The 16,195-nt window shown below is 34.8% G+C and overlaps 1 protein-coding gene across 1 annotated transcript; it reads right to left on the minus strand.

Annotated features, from left to right (window-relative positions):
* Window positions 1-5,486: 5,486 nt before the first annotated feature.
* Window positions 5,487-14,502, minus strand: LOC133865453 (uncharacterized). The gene is made up of 4 exons (XM_062301866.1): window positions 14,031-14,502; window positions 12,447-12,512; window positions 10,039-10,110; window positions 5,487-8,003 (listed from the first exon to the last, which is right to left on the minus strand). Exons 1-4 carry the CDS (start codon window positions 14,041-14,043, stop codon window positions 5,854-5,856), a joined length of 2,301 nt encoding a protein of 766 aa, XP_062157850.1. The 5' UTR covers window positions 14,044-14,502; the 3' UTR covers window positions 5,487-5,853.
* Window positions 14,503-16,195: the final 1,693 nt, after the last annotated feature.

The following is a 16,195-nucleotide window of genomic DNA, read 5'->3' on the forward strand; positions in this document are numbered from 1 at the left end:
AAAATTAACAATTAAATAAATAATTGTTAAACAAATAATTGATTGAAAAATTATTGTTGATACTAGACCAAATTGATCCAAAATAATAATAATAATAAAATAAATATTGTACATGAGATTAAAATTAAATTAAGGAAAGATCTCACAATGCTATAGAATCATGCAAGAGCGTTGTCCTTAAAGGTTGATTCGTGCATCCCGGAGTGTATAACTCGGTGTGATCGGATATCTTAACATGCAACCTCCCAGGATTAGACTATAGCGTCTATCTTTGTTAAGGACACACTTCCAATAACAAAGATCAAATAGAACAACCCTTTGATCAAAGTGGATGGGGGACTTTAGAATATTTTTCTTGTAGAAAAGCTAATAATATAACAATCGCTTTATGGCTTAAAACCAAATTCACGTTGAAATATATGAATGCACACTAGAAAAATATGTTAGAGGTTTTAGCCAAAGAAGAAGATTGTTCTCAAATGCATTGGGAACTCAATTTATATAAACGGTCAAAAAATGTTAGCACTATAGATTTTCTTTTAAGGCTCATGAATGACAAACGGTTATAAGACTCATAACTATTAACCGTTACAAATCAAAAGTAAAAAACTTTAATAATGACAAAATGTTTGAAGATTAAAAAGACATAAAAACAATTTTTTAATAACCAACGGTTACAAAATAAAAACTCATAAATATATATTTTAATAAATCAATTTTTTTCTTTGCCATAAAAACTCATGAATATATTTTAATACTAAATGGTAACACATTTAAAGATGGCTAAAAATGAAATAATGTTTGTAACACACATATTACAACAATTAACAACCAAGCACGAATATGCATGTGTTTGATCATTCCTCTAAAATGACTGCATCTATGCACAATCGTTGAAGACTGTATATAACTTCTCCAAACCCCATTCTTTCAATAAATCTCAAAAATCGGATATTTTAATGGCCGTATAAAGGGTGGATCGAACTAATTAACATTTTAGATTTGGAGGTAAAATATTAATTTTAAAAGAATTTGTATAAAAATTTTAAATTTTTTATGAGACCAGTTGAAGCTTGGGGCTAGTGGGCTACTGTCCCAATAACTCCCAAGGTCTAACGTGATTCTGCTCCTGACCGTATAATATCATATATATGTATTTGATCAATTGGGACTATCCAAAAATAAATAAAAATGTGTGAGGTTTTAGGATTGTTTGGGGAAGAATTTTGGATATAGCTTTTTTACTTTTATATTACAGAAAAAGGCATAGCTTCTTTTTCTTTTTCTTTTTCCTTTTGTTTTTGTTTTTGTTTTTTTGTTTTTTGTTTTTTCCCTTTTCCTTACATTTTTAGACTTAAAGGTGCTCAGGAAAAAAAAAAGGAAAAAAAAAAAAGAAAAAGAAAAAAAGAAGAAGAAGTAGCTTTTAAAGGTATGAAAGATAGCTAAAAACTCTGAAGTTGGGAATCTTGACTGATAAAGTTAGGCCATGATAGTGCTTCTTTTAATATCGGATGAATAGCCATTTTATTACTTTATCGTGTTGTTTAGTTCTTTTCATTGGGTCGTTGCTCACTAGGGTGGCAGTTCATTCAAACCAAATTAAAAAAATAAAAAATAAAAAAGAGAAGAAGAAAGAAGATTATTTTCATTTGACAAAAACAAGAAAGAGAGAGAGAGAGAGAGAGAGAGAGAGAGAGAGAGAGAGAAATTACAATAAAAATAAAATAAAATAAAATAAAGCTTGGTAAACCCATCAGTAGCTACTCCTAATCTCCTAGCTAGAACCGATAATAATTTGATTTCGGATTCTCTGTAATTTTTTTTGTTCTCTACAAGTAGGCAGAAGATTGTGAGAAGACCCATTGTTGGAACATGCAACCTATTTTAGCAAGATGGTCTATTTGGTCTCCATCAGAACCTCTTACAATCCAAACAAAAAATTGCAGAGAATTCCGATCAAAGACCTTGCGGCATTGCGAGCACATTCTTTTATAAAAGCGCGCCTCACAAGTAACAAGTTCTTCAATTTGGAATTCAGTGGTTTCTTCATTCAGTTTTTCTTTTAATTATTATTAGTTCTTTCTAATAGATGTTTCAGTTTGAGACAACATTGTCAAGCCAAAACAGTGGGTCATAGGCATGCAGCATGAAGTGTACATGTTGTCTCTTTGTTGTATATTTTATATATATATATATATGATATGCATTATTGAGGGGGAGTATAGTACGTAGGACGTGTTTGACTCTTCCAGATTGAGTTGCCGGGGAAAGACCGTTGGGTGCTTTCATTCATTGTAAGCAGCAGTCTCTACAGTCTACTCTAGACTACACTTTTGGAAGATGGTTTCTGCATGAACCATTAACTCAAAACATGGGCGACCATGATGTGTCATTCAACCTCCAATGGGACAAGGTTGCTTCTTCAATATATTATATATATCTAATCATTTTCTCAATTTTAAAAATTCTTCTTCTTTTAAACATGTGCCAAAAAAAAAAAGGTAAATAAGGACTAAGACCGCTGTGTAATATCTTTCATTTGGGTCGTTCATTTTGAATTTTGCCGCATCATATTGCATCTTTAAAACCCAAACTTTTTTCTTTTTTTTTTATCAGCAGTCATCATCACCCTCACCAGTCTTACCACTACCCTCGTTATTGCACTGCCACTATCAATCTCCCACCGCCAATACCATTGGCCACCCCTTTGACTGCTTTGGAAGGTTGTCGAACCACCTCATTAACTACATGAATAGTTCAGCCGCCCGAAAGCAGCCAAATAGGTGGTTAGACAGTACCTTTGGCGGTGATGATGGTGAAAGATTGATAATGGCGGTTTGACAATGAGAATGGCGAGATTAATTATGACAGATAGGTCTTGTGATGAAGCAGAGAATCTTGCAAACATACAGAAAACCTAAGATCAATAAATAATTGACTTGCCACCAACCTAACATGAAGCAAATTCGTTTTCACTTCATCGACAAGTTGGGTAGCTATTTTACATTCGATGATACTCACAAAATAGTTGGTTGCTCTTTTATTGATGAATGAAAGAGAAAACGACAAACAAAAGGAAATATTTACTTTTTGTAGAGATAACTTCTCGTACAAGATAACATTTTTAAATAATACTACTTTTTTACTAGGAATAATTGTACCGTTGATCCATGGGTTGGAGATAATTATTTTTCACTCTCTATGATTTAAAAAGTTCATGAGAGGTCGTCGTGGTAAACAATAATTACAAATTATTTCCTGGACTAATTTTCTATTCACTAGATTAACAGATTCCGTTAGTCGGTCACGTCACACCAAATAAGAAGCTGACGCATGTCCATTACAATAAAAAAAATATAAAATCTAATAAAAATAAAAATATTTTTTTAAAAATAAAAATAAAACAAAGGGGTGGCTATCGGTGTGGGGTGCCACCGACAGCCACCTCTTTGTATTTTTGTTTTTTTTTTTAAAAAAAAAAAAACAAATATTTATATTTTATTTTTATTTTTATTAGATTTTATATTTTTTTTTTATTGTAATGAATACGTGTCGGCTTTCTATTGGGTGTGACGTGGCTGACTAACAGAATCTATTAACTTTTGGATGGAAAATATGTTCAAGAACTGATTTGTAATTATTGTTTACCGCAAGAACTTTCCATAAATTTTTTGAACCACAGAAAGTGAAAAATAATTATTGTCAATCTCAGAGACCAACGGTACAATTATCTCTTTTAACTAGAGCAAACTTCTTTAATTGATTGTCTTTACTTTACTTTTGAATAAAATCTAGTTCGCTTTCAACCCAATATTAGTGAGTCTAATCTCTTATTAATTGTGTACTTAATGAGTGAGAAGAAACATTGCAAGAAATTATCTAATGGAAGTCACTAAGATATCCTTTTCAAAAGATGGGTGTGTATTTAAAAAAGATATGTGCAATAAGAAAAATCATAGGTAGAGGACAGTTTTATGACTTTGGTGAAGCAAATAATCTTGCAAGCATACAGAAAACCTAACATCCAGTAATTGACTTCCCACCAACCTAACATGAAGCAAATTCCTTGTACACAAATTAGTCATTCTTTAAACTTCATCAACAAGTTGGGGAGCCACTAGGACTTCCTGGTTGCCTTTCAACCCAATATTAGTTAATCTAATCTCTGATTAATCTTGGACTTAATGGATGATAGGAAAACACGACAAGTAATATCTAATGGATGGGGAGCGGGTGCAATGAAGATGTCCATTGCACAGGATCTAGATCCTTATCTAATAGATGTTTGACACTTCAGAGAGTTATTCCTACATTAAGTGGATAGATAGCTCACATTGGGCATGGGTCATGGATGCTAAGTCTCGCATTGGTTCCTTATTAGATAAGACCGGACTTTATAAGTGATTTAAGGAGTTCAAATTGCAAATGTGGCTAGAGCTTTTCAAAAAATATTACTAAGATATCCTTTTCAACAGACAGGTTCATATGTAATAAGATATGTGCAATAAGAAAATCATATGTAGAGTATAATCATATGATCTTGGTGACGATCATAGGTGTATAAATCCCTTAGTTACAACCACATGTTGTCCATGATGCATATTACAAACCAACATAATAACATTATAACTTTTGGATCGTTCATTATTTGTGTATTAACTAAGGATAACAAAAGGTTAGAATTTTGCTGCAACAGTTGAAGCAGAAGCCATCTTGGTGAGGAATTTCATAGGTCATTAGATCCCTTAGTACAGACTTCCAGCCACATGTCCATTATGCATATTACAGACGAAGACAATAACATTATTAACTTTTGGATTAAAAAAAAAAATGGGAATTTTGCTATATTAGTTGAAGCATAAGTGATGTCAAACCTCAAAACCCTGAGCTCATAGGCTCACAGCACATGACTAGCTTGTAACCTCTTACATTGAGCAAGAACATGTTAATCTCTCAAGAACCAGAAGAACAAGGCATCAATAACTTAAGAATGTACAAGGAGATTTATCAAAAAAATAAAAAGGAATCTCCAAGCAGAGATAAATGTTGCTCCCTATCAGCAGAGAGAATAATTCAGTATAATGCCCGCAAAAAATGGTCATGTTGGCAATACTTGGGTAGCTCTCTTATAGAGCATTCCCAACAGTTTTTTTATAACTTCTTCCATTCCCTACATATAGGAAAAATGTCAAAAAAATCACAAAAAACTACGCGTACCAAATATTCTATCGGTTCTCTGAACATTGAGAATGCTACAGTTTTACCCTATGTGTAAGGAACCAAAAGAACTTTCCTATCTATTATTTTAATACAAAATATTTTTCTTTCATTTTTCCTCTTTCATCTTTTTGCCTTATATTGGGAATTGTGTTGGAATTTTGTGAAAAATGTGAAGCTAGGTACAAACTTATATTTGTAAATAAAGAATATTTAATTGATATAAAGAAAGATAAGTAAAGCTATTGTGGAGTGTATTTGGATTGGAAAACAAACAGCAATTTTGTTCTCTAAATTTAAAGAAAATAAAAAAGAAGCTATTTGAATGCTCTTAGAGGATATTCCTCAGAGGTAGGCCTGAAGTTGGCCCAACTTTCAATCATATAGCAGATGTCCATAAAGGACAAGATTTGGTGTATAATTACAACTTGAAAAGAAAATTTACAATGTATTAGAAACAGCAAGCAGGGTTTCATCAAATTGCAATCAGCTTAAGCTTCAAAATGAGCAATTATCGAACCCTGAATCTTAGAATCCAAAGAGCCTTCTGGAGAAAATGCAGTTCAATCTCAGCCGAATGTACTTACAAAAAGCAAACCTCCAACTCCAAAGCTCATCACTGCCTTGGCATAAAACTCAAGGACCACCTCCAGAGGTTCCTGAAGACTCGGCAACATCCTCTAATCTCAAAGTTATGGCTACTTCTTCAATCATTTTACCTCTATCATCCGAGCCATCCACAGCTCTATTCAATCTTTTCAACCATATATCATAGTCAACTGGATATGGGGTTCCGGAAAGACTATCCACATAATCCGCAAATGCCTTTAAGAGAGCTGAAACCTCACCAAGCTGCTGTTGAATGAAACGCTTTGCCCAGCTTCTCTCCCTCCATTGCAAAGCAGATTCAATGGAATCCTGTTGCTCTATACTTCCCCCACAAATAAAAAAGAGGAGGTAAACAAGGCTTTCAGCATCAGATGCTGGACAAAGTTTCCCATGCTGAAGCGCATTAGACGATGAGAACTGCAGATTTATAGCTGGGCTGTCCCTGTCCTCCAAAACTGCACGTCCCCATGATATCGGGACATAAAAAAATCTGTTTCTTGGACCTTGCATGTCAACAACACGTATTATGTTTTCTGGACAAATATCACCATGCTGGACACTGGCCATAGCTGCACTTCTGAGAGCAGCTAGGCAGTCTCGGCAGCAGCGGATTGCTTCCTCAGAGGAGAACGAGCCTTCCCGAGCAACAACAGATGAAAGTGGCTCCCCAACTGGAGATGTCACAAGTATTGGAGTCCCACACCATGGATGATCACATCGCCCTCCTGGGCTCTGCTTCGTACAGGAACCAGAATGCAAAATGCGGCCAGAGGCCATTATATCAGGCAAATATTTGCTTGAAATTCCCTGCTGCTTCAAAATATTTAGTACTTTTGTTTGCCTCTGTACTTGGTACCACAGACTCATATCCTCCCAAGATGGCTCGAGTCTGGATGGATGGGCACCTACATATAAGGACAACAACTCTGTGGGATAATCAAGAGAAACAGCACTGTAGAGAAAAGAGTTCCCTCCTACCATAGAATCCTGTATTTGGAAACTTTTCTGCCCCTGCCGTTGATCATCCAAGAGCAATATCTCACCCTTCTTAAGCTCCAAACGCAATGCCTGCTTTTTCAGAAAAGAATTATCATTCTGGTCAATTTCAACAATCTCTCCATGTTGGTGGGTATACTGTTGGAAGGGAACAATTGCAGTTTCACTCTCCCTAAGGCGACACTCTATCCAACGTTTTTGAAGACGGAGGCTATGATCTGAGGCTAATGAGGCTATCGACTTTCTTGGTGGTCCATTCCACTGGACTATGGAGTAAAAAGTTGCCAAAAGCACTTGCAGGGTCCCCAGGTCTCCCCAATTGGCATTTCCCAGTTTGTTCCATATCCGATCCACTGAGGAAACACTAACTTCAGCATGAGATTTTATCCATTCAGCCACAGCCTGGTATGGGTTAGATGAGTTTAAATCAAGTTTGCCAAGATCACCACCAAATTTTACCACAGCTCCATATTTAGAATCCAGAACCAGAAGGAAAACAGAATCACTGTTAATAGTACTGATCTTGCTCAAACTCCTAGAAACAAGTATATGAAAACCATAAAATAGGGCTTCAGAAATGGTGTGAGCAGATAATTTCAACTCATTTCCTGACAGTATATCTGACTTAAATAACACAAACTCCACCACTTGATCCCAGCGAACTTGCAAATCACTACCAGTTTTCGACAATAAAGCTAAACCGCTTAGCTCTCGAAGCCTTCCCCTTGATATTGCCTTTTCTACAGTATAAAACTTAGATCCAGGATGACGTGGACAAGATACAAAGAACGGCAATGGTCCACTTTTATGCCAAAAAGTACGCCACAAGCCATTGGCGACAACATGAAGGAAGTCTTCTAGTGCAAGATACTCCTCTTCTTTAAGATCATCTGTTACAGAAGGTGAGCATGGCATGCGGAACAACTGCTGAAATAAAACCCCCTCCAATGCTAAATCAAGCTTGCACAGTTCATCAATCAGAAAGGGACAATTGAAAAACTGCTCATCATTGGCTGAATCTGCACATGAATTCTCAAGAACCCAATCCTCAAGACTCTCTGTGAAAAGTTTTAGGTTAACGAGTTTCCTTCCATAGTCCTTTAGCCCTTTAAACACTCTTTTGGAAGTAGGAACAAACTTGCTTGAAGCTGAAATGCCGGAGATGCTATGAGCAGAGATAACTGCATCCCATAGCAATCAAAGCATTAGTCATTTCTATTAGTACGGTAATCAAGAAAAATATTAAACAAGTAATAGATGCATTACTTAGAAGACAGTACCAGAGAGAAAACTTAAAAGATATTAGAACCAAAAAATCAAGAATAATTATAAACTTCAAAGCATATGATATTCAGATGGTAGTACCAAGCTTGTTGGGATTTGTTAAAAGAAGACACTATGAAGGTCTTTCGTGACTTCCATGCTAGAGGTAAGTTTGAAAGGAGCCTTGATGCTACATTCATAGCCCTCATCCCAAAGATTCTAGGGGTTGTTGATCCCAAAGACTTTCACCCGATTAGTCTTGTGACTTGTGAGTGGCATTTACAAAATCATTGCTAAGATTTTAGCAAACATGCTTAAGATGTTGTTGGAGAAAATTGTTTTAAAGTCATAGAATGCCTTCATATGGGGTAGGCAAACCCTAGATCCTGTTATTATTGCCAATTAATGCCTAGATAGTAGAATAAGATATGAGGAGCCGAGTGTACTCTACAAGCTAGACTTAGAAAAAGCCTATGATCATATTAATTGGGATATTTTGTTGTACATCCTGAGAATGTGTGGTTTTGGGGGGAATTGGTGTTCTTGGATAGCTCTTTTTATTTCCACTGTGCAGTTCTAGGTTTTGGGTAACAGCACTCCAACTGGTTTTTTTAGTGGCTTCCGTAGCTTGAGACAAGGGAACCCTCTGTCTCCTCTGTTGTTTGTCATTGTGATGGAGGCTTTGGGTAGAATGATTTCTATTGCAGTGAGGCAGGGATTGTTATTTGGCATCTCTGTGGGGACAAGGTTTGATATCTCTCACCTTCTATTTGTAGATAATACTTTGATTTTCAATGGGGCTAACCCAGATCATCTACGCCATATGTGGTGCTTGTTTTTATGTTTTGAAGCTCTCTCGGACTTGAAAGTCAATTTGGCAAAGTTAGAATTGGTTCATGCGGGTAATGTTCTTGATGCGGATGGATTGATTGGTATTATGAACGGTGGGGTTTCCCTTTGCCTTTGAAGTATCTTTGTCTTCCGTTGGAGGCCTCCTATAAGGCCAAGTCTATTTGGAATGGTGTTTTCGAAAAGATAATGCGTCGGTTGGCTAATTGAAAAATGAAGTATTTATCTAAGGATAGTAAGGTCACCCTTATTAAGACTAAACTCTTACTAATTTACATACACACTTCATGTCCCTCTTTCCTCCCCTGCGGGTGTTGCAAACCGCATTGAGAAGCTTCAACATAATTTCTAATGGGGTGGGCTAGGTGAAAAGTTCAAATATCACCTGGTAAGCTGGTCCAAGGTTTGTTCTCTGATCTCAGAGGGAGGGTTGGGGGTCCGGAACTTGCTAATATTCAATCGTGCTCTCTTAGGGAAATGGCTATGGCGCTATGTGCATGAGAGAGAGGCTTGGGTTTGGTAGTTCACGCGCGCGCAGGGGGTGGGGGTTGTGTTCTAGTGAGTCTCTGGGGACGTATGTGGTAGGGTTATGGAAGAATTTTTCTTTTTCTTTTTTTTTTGATAAGTTGGGGTTATGGAAGAATATTATGAGGGGTTGCCTAGAGATGCCAAATCAAACACCCAACACCTAATAACATGAACATCAAGCTTCTGACTCCACAATTTTCAACTCATCATCTCCCTCCAATCCCATCAGTATGTGCAAATAAAGTTTTCCAAACTATAGGATTGAAGGCGGGGTGTTCAACAAATAGTTGAAGAGATTTGTAATTAAAAATGTGTGAAAGAGAGAATACAATCAAGAAAAATCATCAGTTCTTTTTCTGTTATTGCACATATTGTAAAGAAAAGTTTGGAATTTATCTAAGTTTAATTTATAACAGAACTCAAAACATGTAAACATTTACATTATGGAGAATCATAAGTTTCTTTATCACCAGAAATTGAGATTAACTAATAATTTTATGAGACAAAATGGAGGAAAGCTAACTATCAGCTGCTTAAAAAGAAAAGGGAGATACAAACTAAGCAATTACTACAAACCAGAGTTAGACTTCCGGAAACTTCCATCCAAGCTTTGCCCCGGAGATAGATCGATATCATTGTGAGAATAACCTGAGCCATAATATGGGTAAAAATGTGCATAAAACTCATGTTTGAAATATGTTATACAAGTAATTCTCAGCCTGATTAAACAATCTTTTTTTTTTCTTTTTTTTTTGACAAGTACTAAACAATTCTTTATTCATAAAATTTGCAAATACAGATTTGAACTTGGAACTCCAGCAATAACATCATGCAACTGATACTTTTGTAACGATAAGAATAACAGCATATGAAAGGAGGATAGATCTTCTGCAGAATGTGAGGGAAGGATCAAGGAAGAAAGACAAAGAGCTACATTTCAATAAAAATATACTCAGTGGTTTATAGTTTTACTCATCAAAAAAAGTGAAAGCAACAAACATATATTGCAGCTCTAGGCAACAAAGATGCTTGAAGATCGAGATATGAGGCTCAGAATATTAGATTTTGGAATTATCAAACTAAAAAACCATACAAGTTTCATTAATTGATAACTGTTACTGTAGCATTTCTCTTATATTCTCTAGTGTAATAACCATTGTTGGTTAAATGCTTTGGTTGTGTTCCCAGTCAAAGTTGTAGCATTTTTTTTCAAGTATAATTTGGATTGATCCCAATATTAGTTTGATCTATGCTCTAATTATTTACAGCTTTTACCTCGCTCTAAGTATCAAGAGGATTCCTCCTCTTTGATGCACTTATCTCCTCTAAGTCATCTTCTTACTTATATCTTCACTTCTCATCACAAATAGAGAAGACAAGTAGAAGGGGGGAAAAAAGAAAGATGAACTAGATAGCCACACATCCAATCTAGACTGCATTATCAGACTTCTATGCTCTCTAACTGTGCTATTTTCCATGCTTCTTATTATTTTGCATCAACAGTACTAACTTAAGAGAGAGAGAGAGAGAGAGAGAGAGAGAGAGAGAGAGAGAGAGAGAGAGTGAGAAAGGCATGTCTGTTTAATAACTTATATACCGCCATGGTCTACGACAATGAAACCAATTCATTTGGTCAGAGTATACAATAAAGATTAATGTATAACTACTATCCATATCTGTGTATGTGGGTGTAGGTGTAGGTGTAGGTGTCCTCGTTACTACTTGAGATAGTACTTTAACAAGTAAGAAAGAGAGATATTTAATGTACTTTTAAATTCATTAACAAGAAGAAGAAAATCTGTCATAGAATATCTTCTAAAAATCTTTTCTATTTGTTATTCTTTTGGAATATGAAAAAAGTTTTGGCGTGTAAAATGAGGTGAATGATTAAATGGAAAAGAGAGAGATTTGTGATAACTATTTCCTAAATGTGTTCAATTCTACTATGAGTTGGTGAATGGTCCCTCATTTTTCCCCATATATTTCTGTTGGGGAGCACATATTCCATTTTCTTTAATAATGCAAACTTTTCTACCCAAAAGTAAAAGAAGAAAATGTAAATACAGATGTGTGATCTGGGGTGTCTTTAGTATTAACTTTTAGGGCCTAACAGCCCATTGAGTGTTTAACACTACATGAGATGTACTTCTATCTTATAACATTATTATTGACAAGAGTAGCGCTGTGTTTTGCTGCACAAGATAAATTTGAAGGAAATAGAAGAGGACCCTTGAAATTTAACTGAACAAGAAAAAGTGGAGATAAAGACTAAATGGAATACTGTAATAACTATATAGATTTAAATTATAAATAAAAATCTCCTAGTCACAATCTATATATGCTCTAATGGATGCCCAAACTTCAAAATAAGATTTCTTGAGACATGTAAATCAATGAAGACAGCTCAGTGTATCTATAAGCTTACTTGAAAGCACATAGATACTTTCCAAAGGGACCAAAGTTGAGTTGAGTTGAGATTATTCTTAAAGGGAACCAAAGTCAACCTGAAACCCTTAAAAGTCCTATATCTGAGATTTTAGCTCTGAACTGATGCAAAGTTTCAAAAGCTTCCATAACTTAAGTACAGTTCCAAATGAACAAAATAATAGCCCAACCTTGATGTCTAAAATCTTCTAAATAATGATATTGTTCATCACATAGTGTCAAAGATCCATCTGAAGTATGATGCAAACATGCTTTGAGCATATGATAATACTGTGACTTAGTCATCCACAAAAACTAGAGACCATAGTATAGTAAGAGAAATTTTATTAAAGAAAAATTGGAAGCTAAGTTAAATACAACGAGGGTATAAACAGACTTATCCTACAATTACAGTCTAAAGTGAAACAGGAAGGAAATTCAAAAGATAATTATAATAAAGGCTTCCAAGGGAGCTCATCCATTCATATAAGGATATTAAAACATCAAAGGCAACATAAAAGGTACTCATAAAACATTGGATGTCAGAAATCAATACTAACCAGATATGAAATTCCTGAAACTTCCGTCCAAACTTTGCTCCAGGGAGAAGTCGTTTTCTTGAGAACCTGAGTCACATTAATTGTCAAGCTTGTACATGATTTAACATTGATACTTTGGCAGAAGGAAATCTAAATGACATATAGACAAAAAACTGGCAGACTAAATGGGAGGTATATCAACATGCTGAATGAATAAGGTCATATATAACAAGGTAAATGAATATAATGGGGCAGACTTTATGGTAGAGTGGCTCCCATGATTGTGAGCATCAGCTGCTAACTAGTATCATTTCTCTTGCAGAAAGAGCTTGTGGGATAATTCTTGGCGTGGCTCATATATGGATTTGCTTTGGGATGTATCCTATTGGGTAGATTTTGGTTAATGGTTGCAATCTCCATTGTTAGAGGAAATTGGTATATCGTCTTTGACCAGGACATGGGCCTTATTGAATGAACCACGCAAATTCTTGTGTTTTGTTTTGTGGTCTTTTCTCGTACATTGAATTAACATTCTTATTTATTTTTTACGCTTCTCCTTACACAGCACTGTTTAATAGCATACAATACCACCATAAACCAAGATCAATGCTAACATGTAGAAGAACATAGGAAGACAACATTGGTAGCAAAAGGTACTGCTTTTGACATTTATCTACAGTTTGTGTATTAGCAATGACATGACAGTTTCCAGATAGCATCCTCATAAACACCATGCCCCTTGTACTGTATTATTATTTAATCACTAGAACATATCAAATCATTCAATTCAAAAGTTAGGAAAATAAAAATAGCTCCTTGATTAAACTCTACAGATCAACTAATTGCAAGTGAATTAGCAGTCCATATTTCCACCAAGTACTGATCCGTGGTTTACCACGGATTGGGGAAGAGGAATGAAATGAAGTACCATTTATGTAATGAATCCAATTGGATGGCACCTAAAAGCTGAATGGACTTCTATTCTGTGTGATTTCAGCATTTGATTGCATGTGTTTAATAGACTCATGCCCAAACCAAGTGAACATAGCAGCAGTCTGATTGGAGGTAGAAAAGGAGAAAACATGTAACATACATGCTTATGACTCAGGGCAATAGTGCATTGCCTTTTCCTAGTGATGCTCATGTCACCAAAATAGGCAATTAACCTGGAAGTGATGCAAACGGAGAATCCAGAGTATGAGGAAAAATGTATAGCCAATGAACAATAAAACTCATTGAAAAGGAAAACGAAACACCACAGGCTAGATGCCACAATTCCCTCAAGGGGGATTCCTGTGCCAAGGAAGATACAAAACGATTCAATCATTCAACGCTGAGCTTATCAATCTGGTTGTAGGTCTAATGACTGGTATATCCACTAAAAGCAAATATAATTTTCTTTCATATGAGTATAACGGATCCACAACAATGCAAATCTTCAATGAGGCAAATCGCAGAAGACATGACACATTATAAGGAAAAAGAAAATGCTAAGTATTTTATTTTATTTTATTTAAATCGTACACAACTGGCTTCAATAGCTACTATAAAATGCCAACACAGAGAATAACATAACCTGCTACATTATTCGCCAGCATTACTCACCTAATTTCATCATGAAGCCACAGAATACCCAAAAGCAGAAAAATTGCAAGAGCTTAATCCGCAGATCTTTGAGGACTTCAAAGTAGGCATTCTTCAACCCAGATGCTGAAATGTCAAGAGAAGATGATCTGGACCATCATTGACACCACAAGCAGAGGAAAAATGTGGGAAGACAGTGAAAGGAAAGTGGGGTATAAATGAGAGATCTTGAAGCATTGATGGGAGAAAATGAGGCAAGCATTGATTTTTCATTTCTTTTTTTTCAAAAGCTGAAAACTTGTTATTGCATATGGGGTTCTTGCTGAAGGTTGTGGCGTTTTGTGATTCTTGTTCTTTCTGCTTGTTGTTGGGTGTTGTTGGTGTGCATTGAAACAGCGAGAGGTAAGGTGAAGAGAGAAAAAAAATACTCCTTTTAAAGCAGAGACAACAAAATGCAACCAACACAACAAGAAGGACAAGAAACAAAAAACTACCTAAAGGGCTGGTGTCTGTGTGAGAAGGAAAAGCGAAAGCCACAGTGTGACAGTCAGTGACCTTTCTCCGTCCCCACAGCTCTTCTGGGCAGTTGGTCCCATTGACAATGATGTTTCCCATTAATCATTCCGTCATTCCACACTCCCTATCTGGTCGCGCGTTTACTACACGCTTGCACCCTAACTTCATTGCTTCTTTATTTTTATTTTTATTTTTATTTTTTAAAGAAAATAGATAAAAGAGTAATACTAAACTCACGAGATTTATAATTCTTTTACAACGTGTTAATACATGTTAATAACATATGATTGGAGTCACGTTAATCACTAAAAAAAACTAACACCATTTATGTGTGAACAAGTTACAAAATAATAATTGTAAACAAATTATAGATTTAACGTTTTTCTAAATAAAAATAATTTAAGAAAAAAAAAATACACATTTTACTCTAAATTATCACTCGTACCATCAAACTTTAAAATATGACAATTGCTCATATTAAAAATATCACTCTTTTACATATCACATTTTTCGTTAAAATGGAAAAAACAATCTCATGTTACTTTTTTACTGTTAACTTTCTAAAAAAGATACTTTTTTCAAAAAATAAAAATAACCTCCTCCTTTTTTTTTCTTTTTTTCTTTTTTTTTTGGAAAAAGGTGGTCAAAGCACCACTCACCCTCCATCCAAACTATTACAATGCCTTGCCATATATATATATATATATATATATATATATATATATATAGACTGTTTATTATCTCAAAGTATTCCTAGTAGCCTCACCAAATTTTACTCATCAAAATAACTAAAAATTACTTTTTTCTATTCTGGTGAGCCACTTTATTAAAATTCTCCCAACAGCCTCACTATTTTAACTAGTCAATATTCACTATTCCATTTAAATAATAATTTTTTCATATTTATTTATTTTTTCTCTATATAATCTTTTTACAAAAAATCATTCATATCCATGAAATAAAGGACATTATCGTGTGAGAGATGGGAGATGGGAGAAGAAAATGAGAGGAAAAAAAAAAAAAAAAAAAAGTGTGTTAATCATGTGAGAGAGAAATGTGAAACAACATTTGGTGAGTGGGTTGTTGAGTGAAAATTCTTCATCTAATTTGGTTAATAATTTCAGTCATCAAATTTTTTTGGTTAAAATGGTGAGGCTGCTAGGAGTGGTTTTTCAGGATTTTCATCAAATTGGCTCACCAAAATAGCTAAAAAACTATTTTTGTGAGGCTACTAGGAATGCTCTCGATAGATAAGTTTTAAAGGCAAAATTTGATATCTTCAATTAGAGCATTCCTAGTAGCCTCATCAAATTTTACTCATCAAAATAGTTAAAAATCACTTTTCTCTATTTTAGTGAACCACTTTTTTAAAATTCTTCCAACAGCCTCACCATTTTAACTATTTATTATCACTATTCTATTTAAATAATATTTTTTTAATATTTATTTATTATTTCTCTATATAATCTTTTTATAAAAAAAATTCTTCATATCCATGAAATAAAGACATTATCGTGTGAGAGATGGGAGATGGGAGAAGAAAATGAGAGAAAAAAGGAAAAAAGTGTGTTGATCATGTGAGAGATAAAGGTGAAACAAAATTTGGTAAGTGGGTTGTTGAGTGAAAATGTCTCATCTAATTTGGTTAGTAATTTCAGTCATCAAATTTT

This window comes from Alnus glutinosa, chromosome 4, assembly GCF_958979055.1.
Source record: "Alnus glutinosa chromosome 4, dhAlnGlut1.1, whole genome shotgun sequence".
Taxonomy (NCBI): Eukaryota; Viridiplantae; Streptophyta; class Magnoliopsida; order Fagales; family Betulaceae; genus Alnus; species Alnus glutinosa.

Excerpts from the sequence above, each read along its gene's own strand:
- LOC133865453 (XM_062301866.1), bottom strand. Across the intron at positions 10,111-12,446 it reads TTTCAGGAATTTCATATCTG|GTTATTCTCACAATGATATC; the intron begins GTTAGTATTGAT and ends ATTATGGCTCAG. Across the intron at positions 8,004-10,038 it reads TTTCCGGAAGTCTAACTCTG|TTATCTCTGCTCATAGCATC; the intron begins GTTTGTAGTAAT and ends TATGGGATGCAG.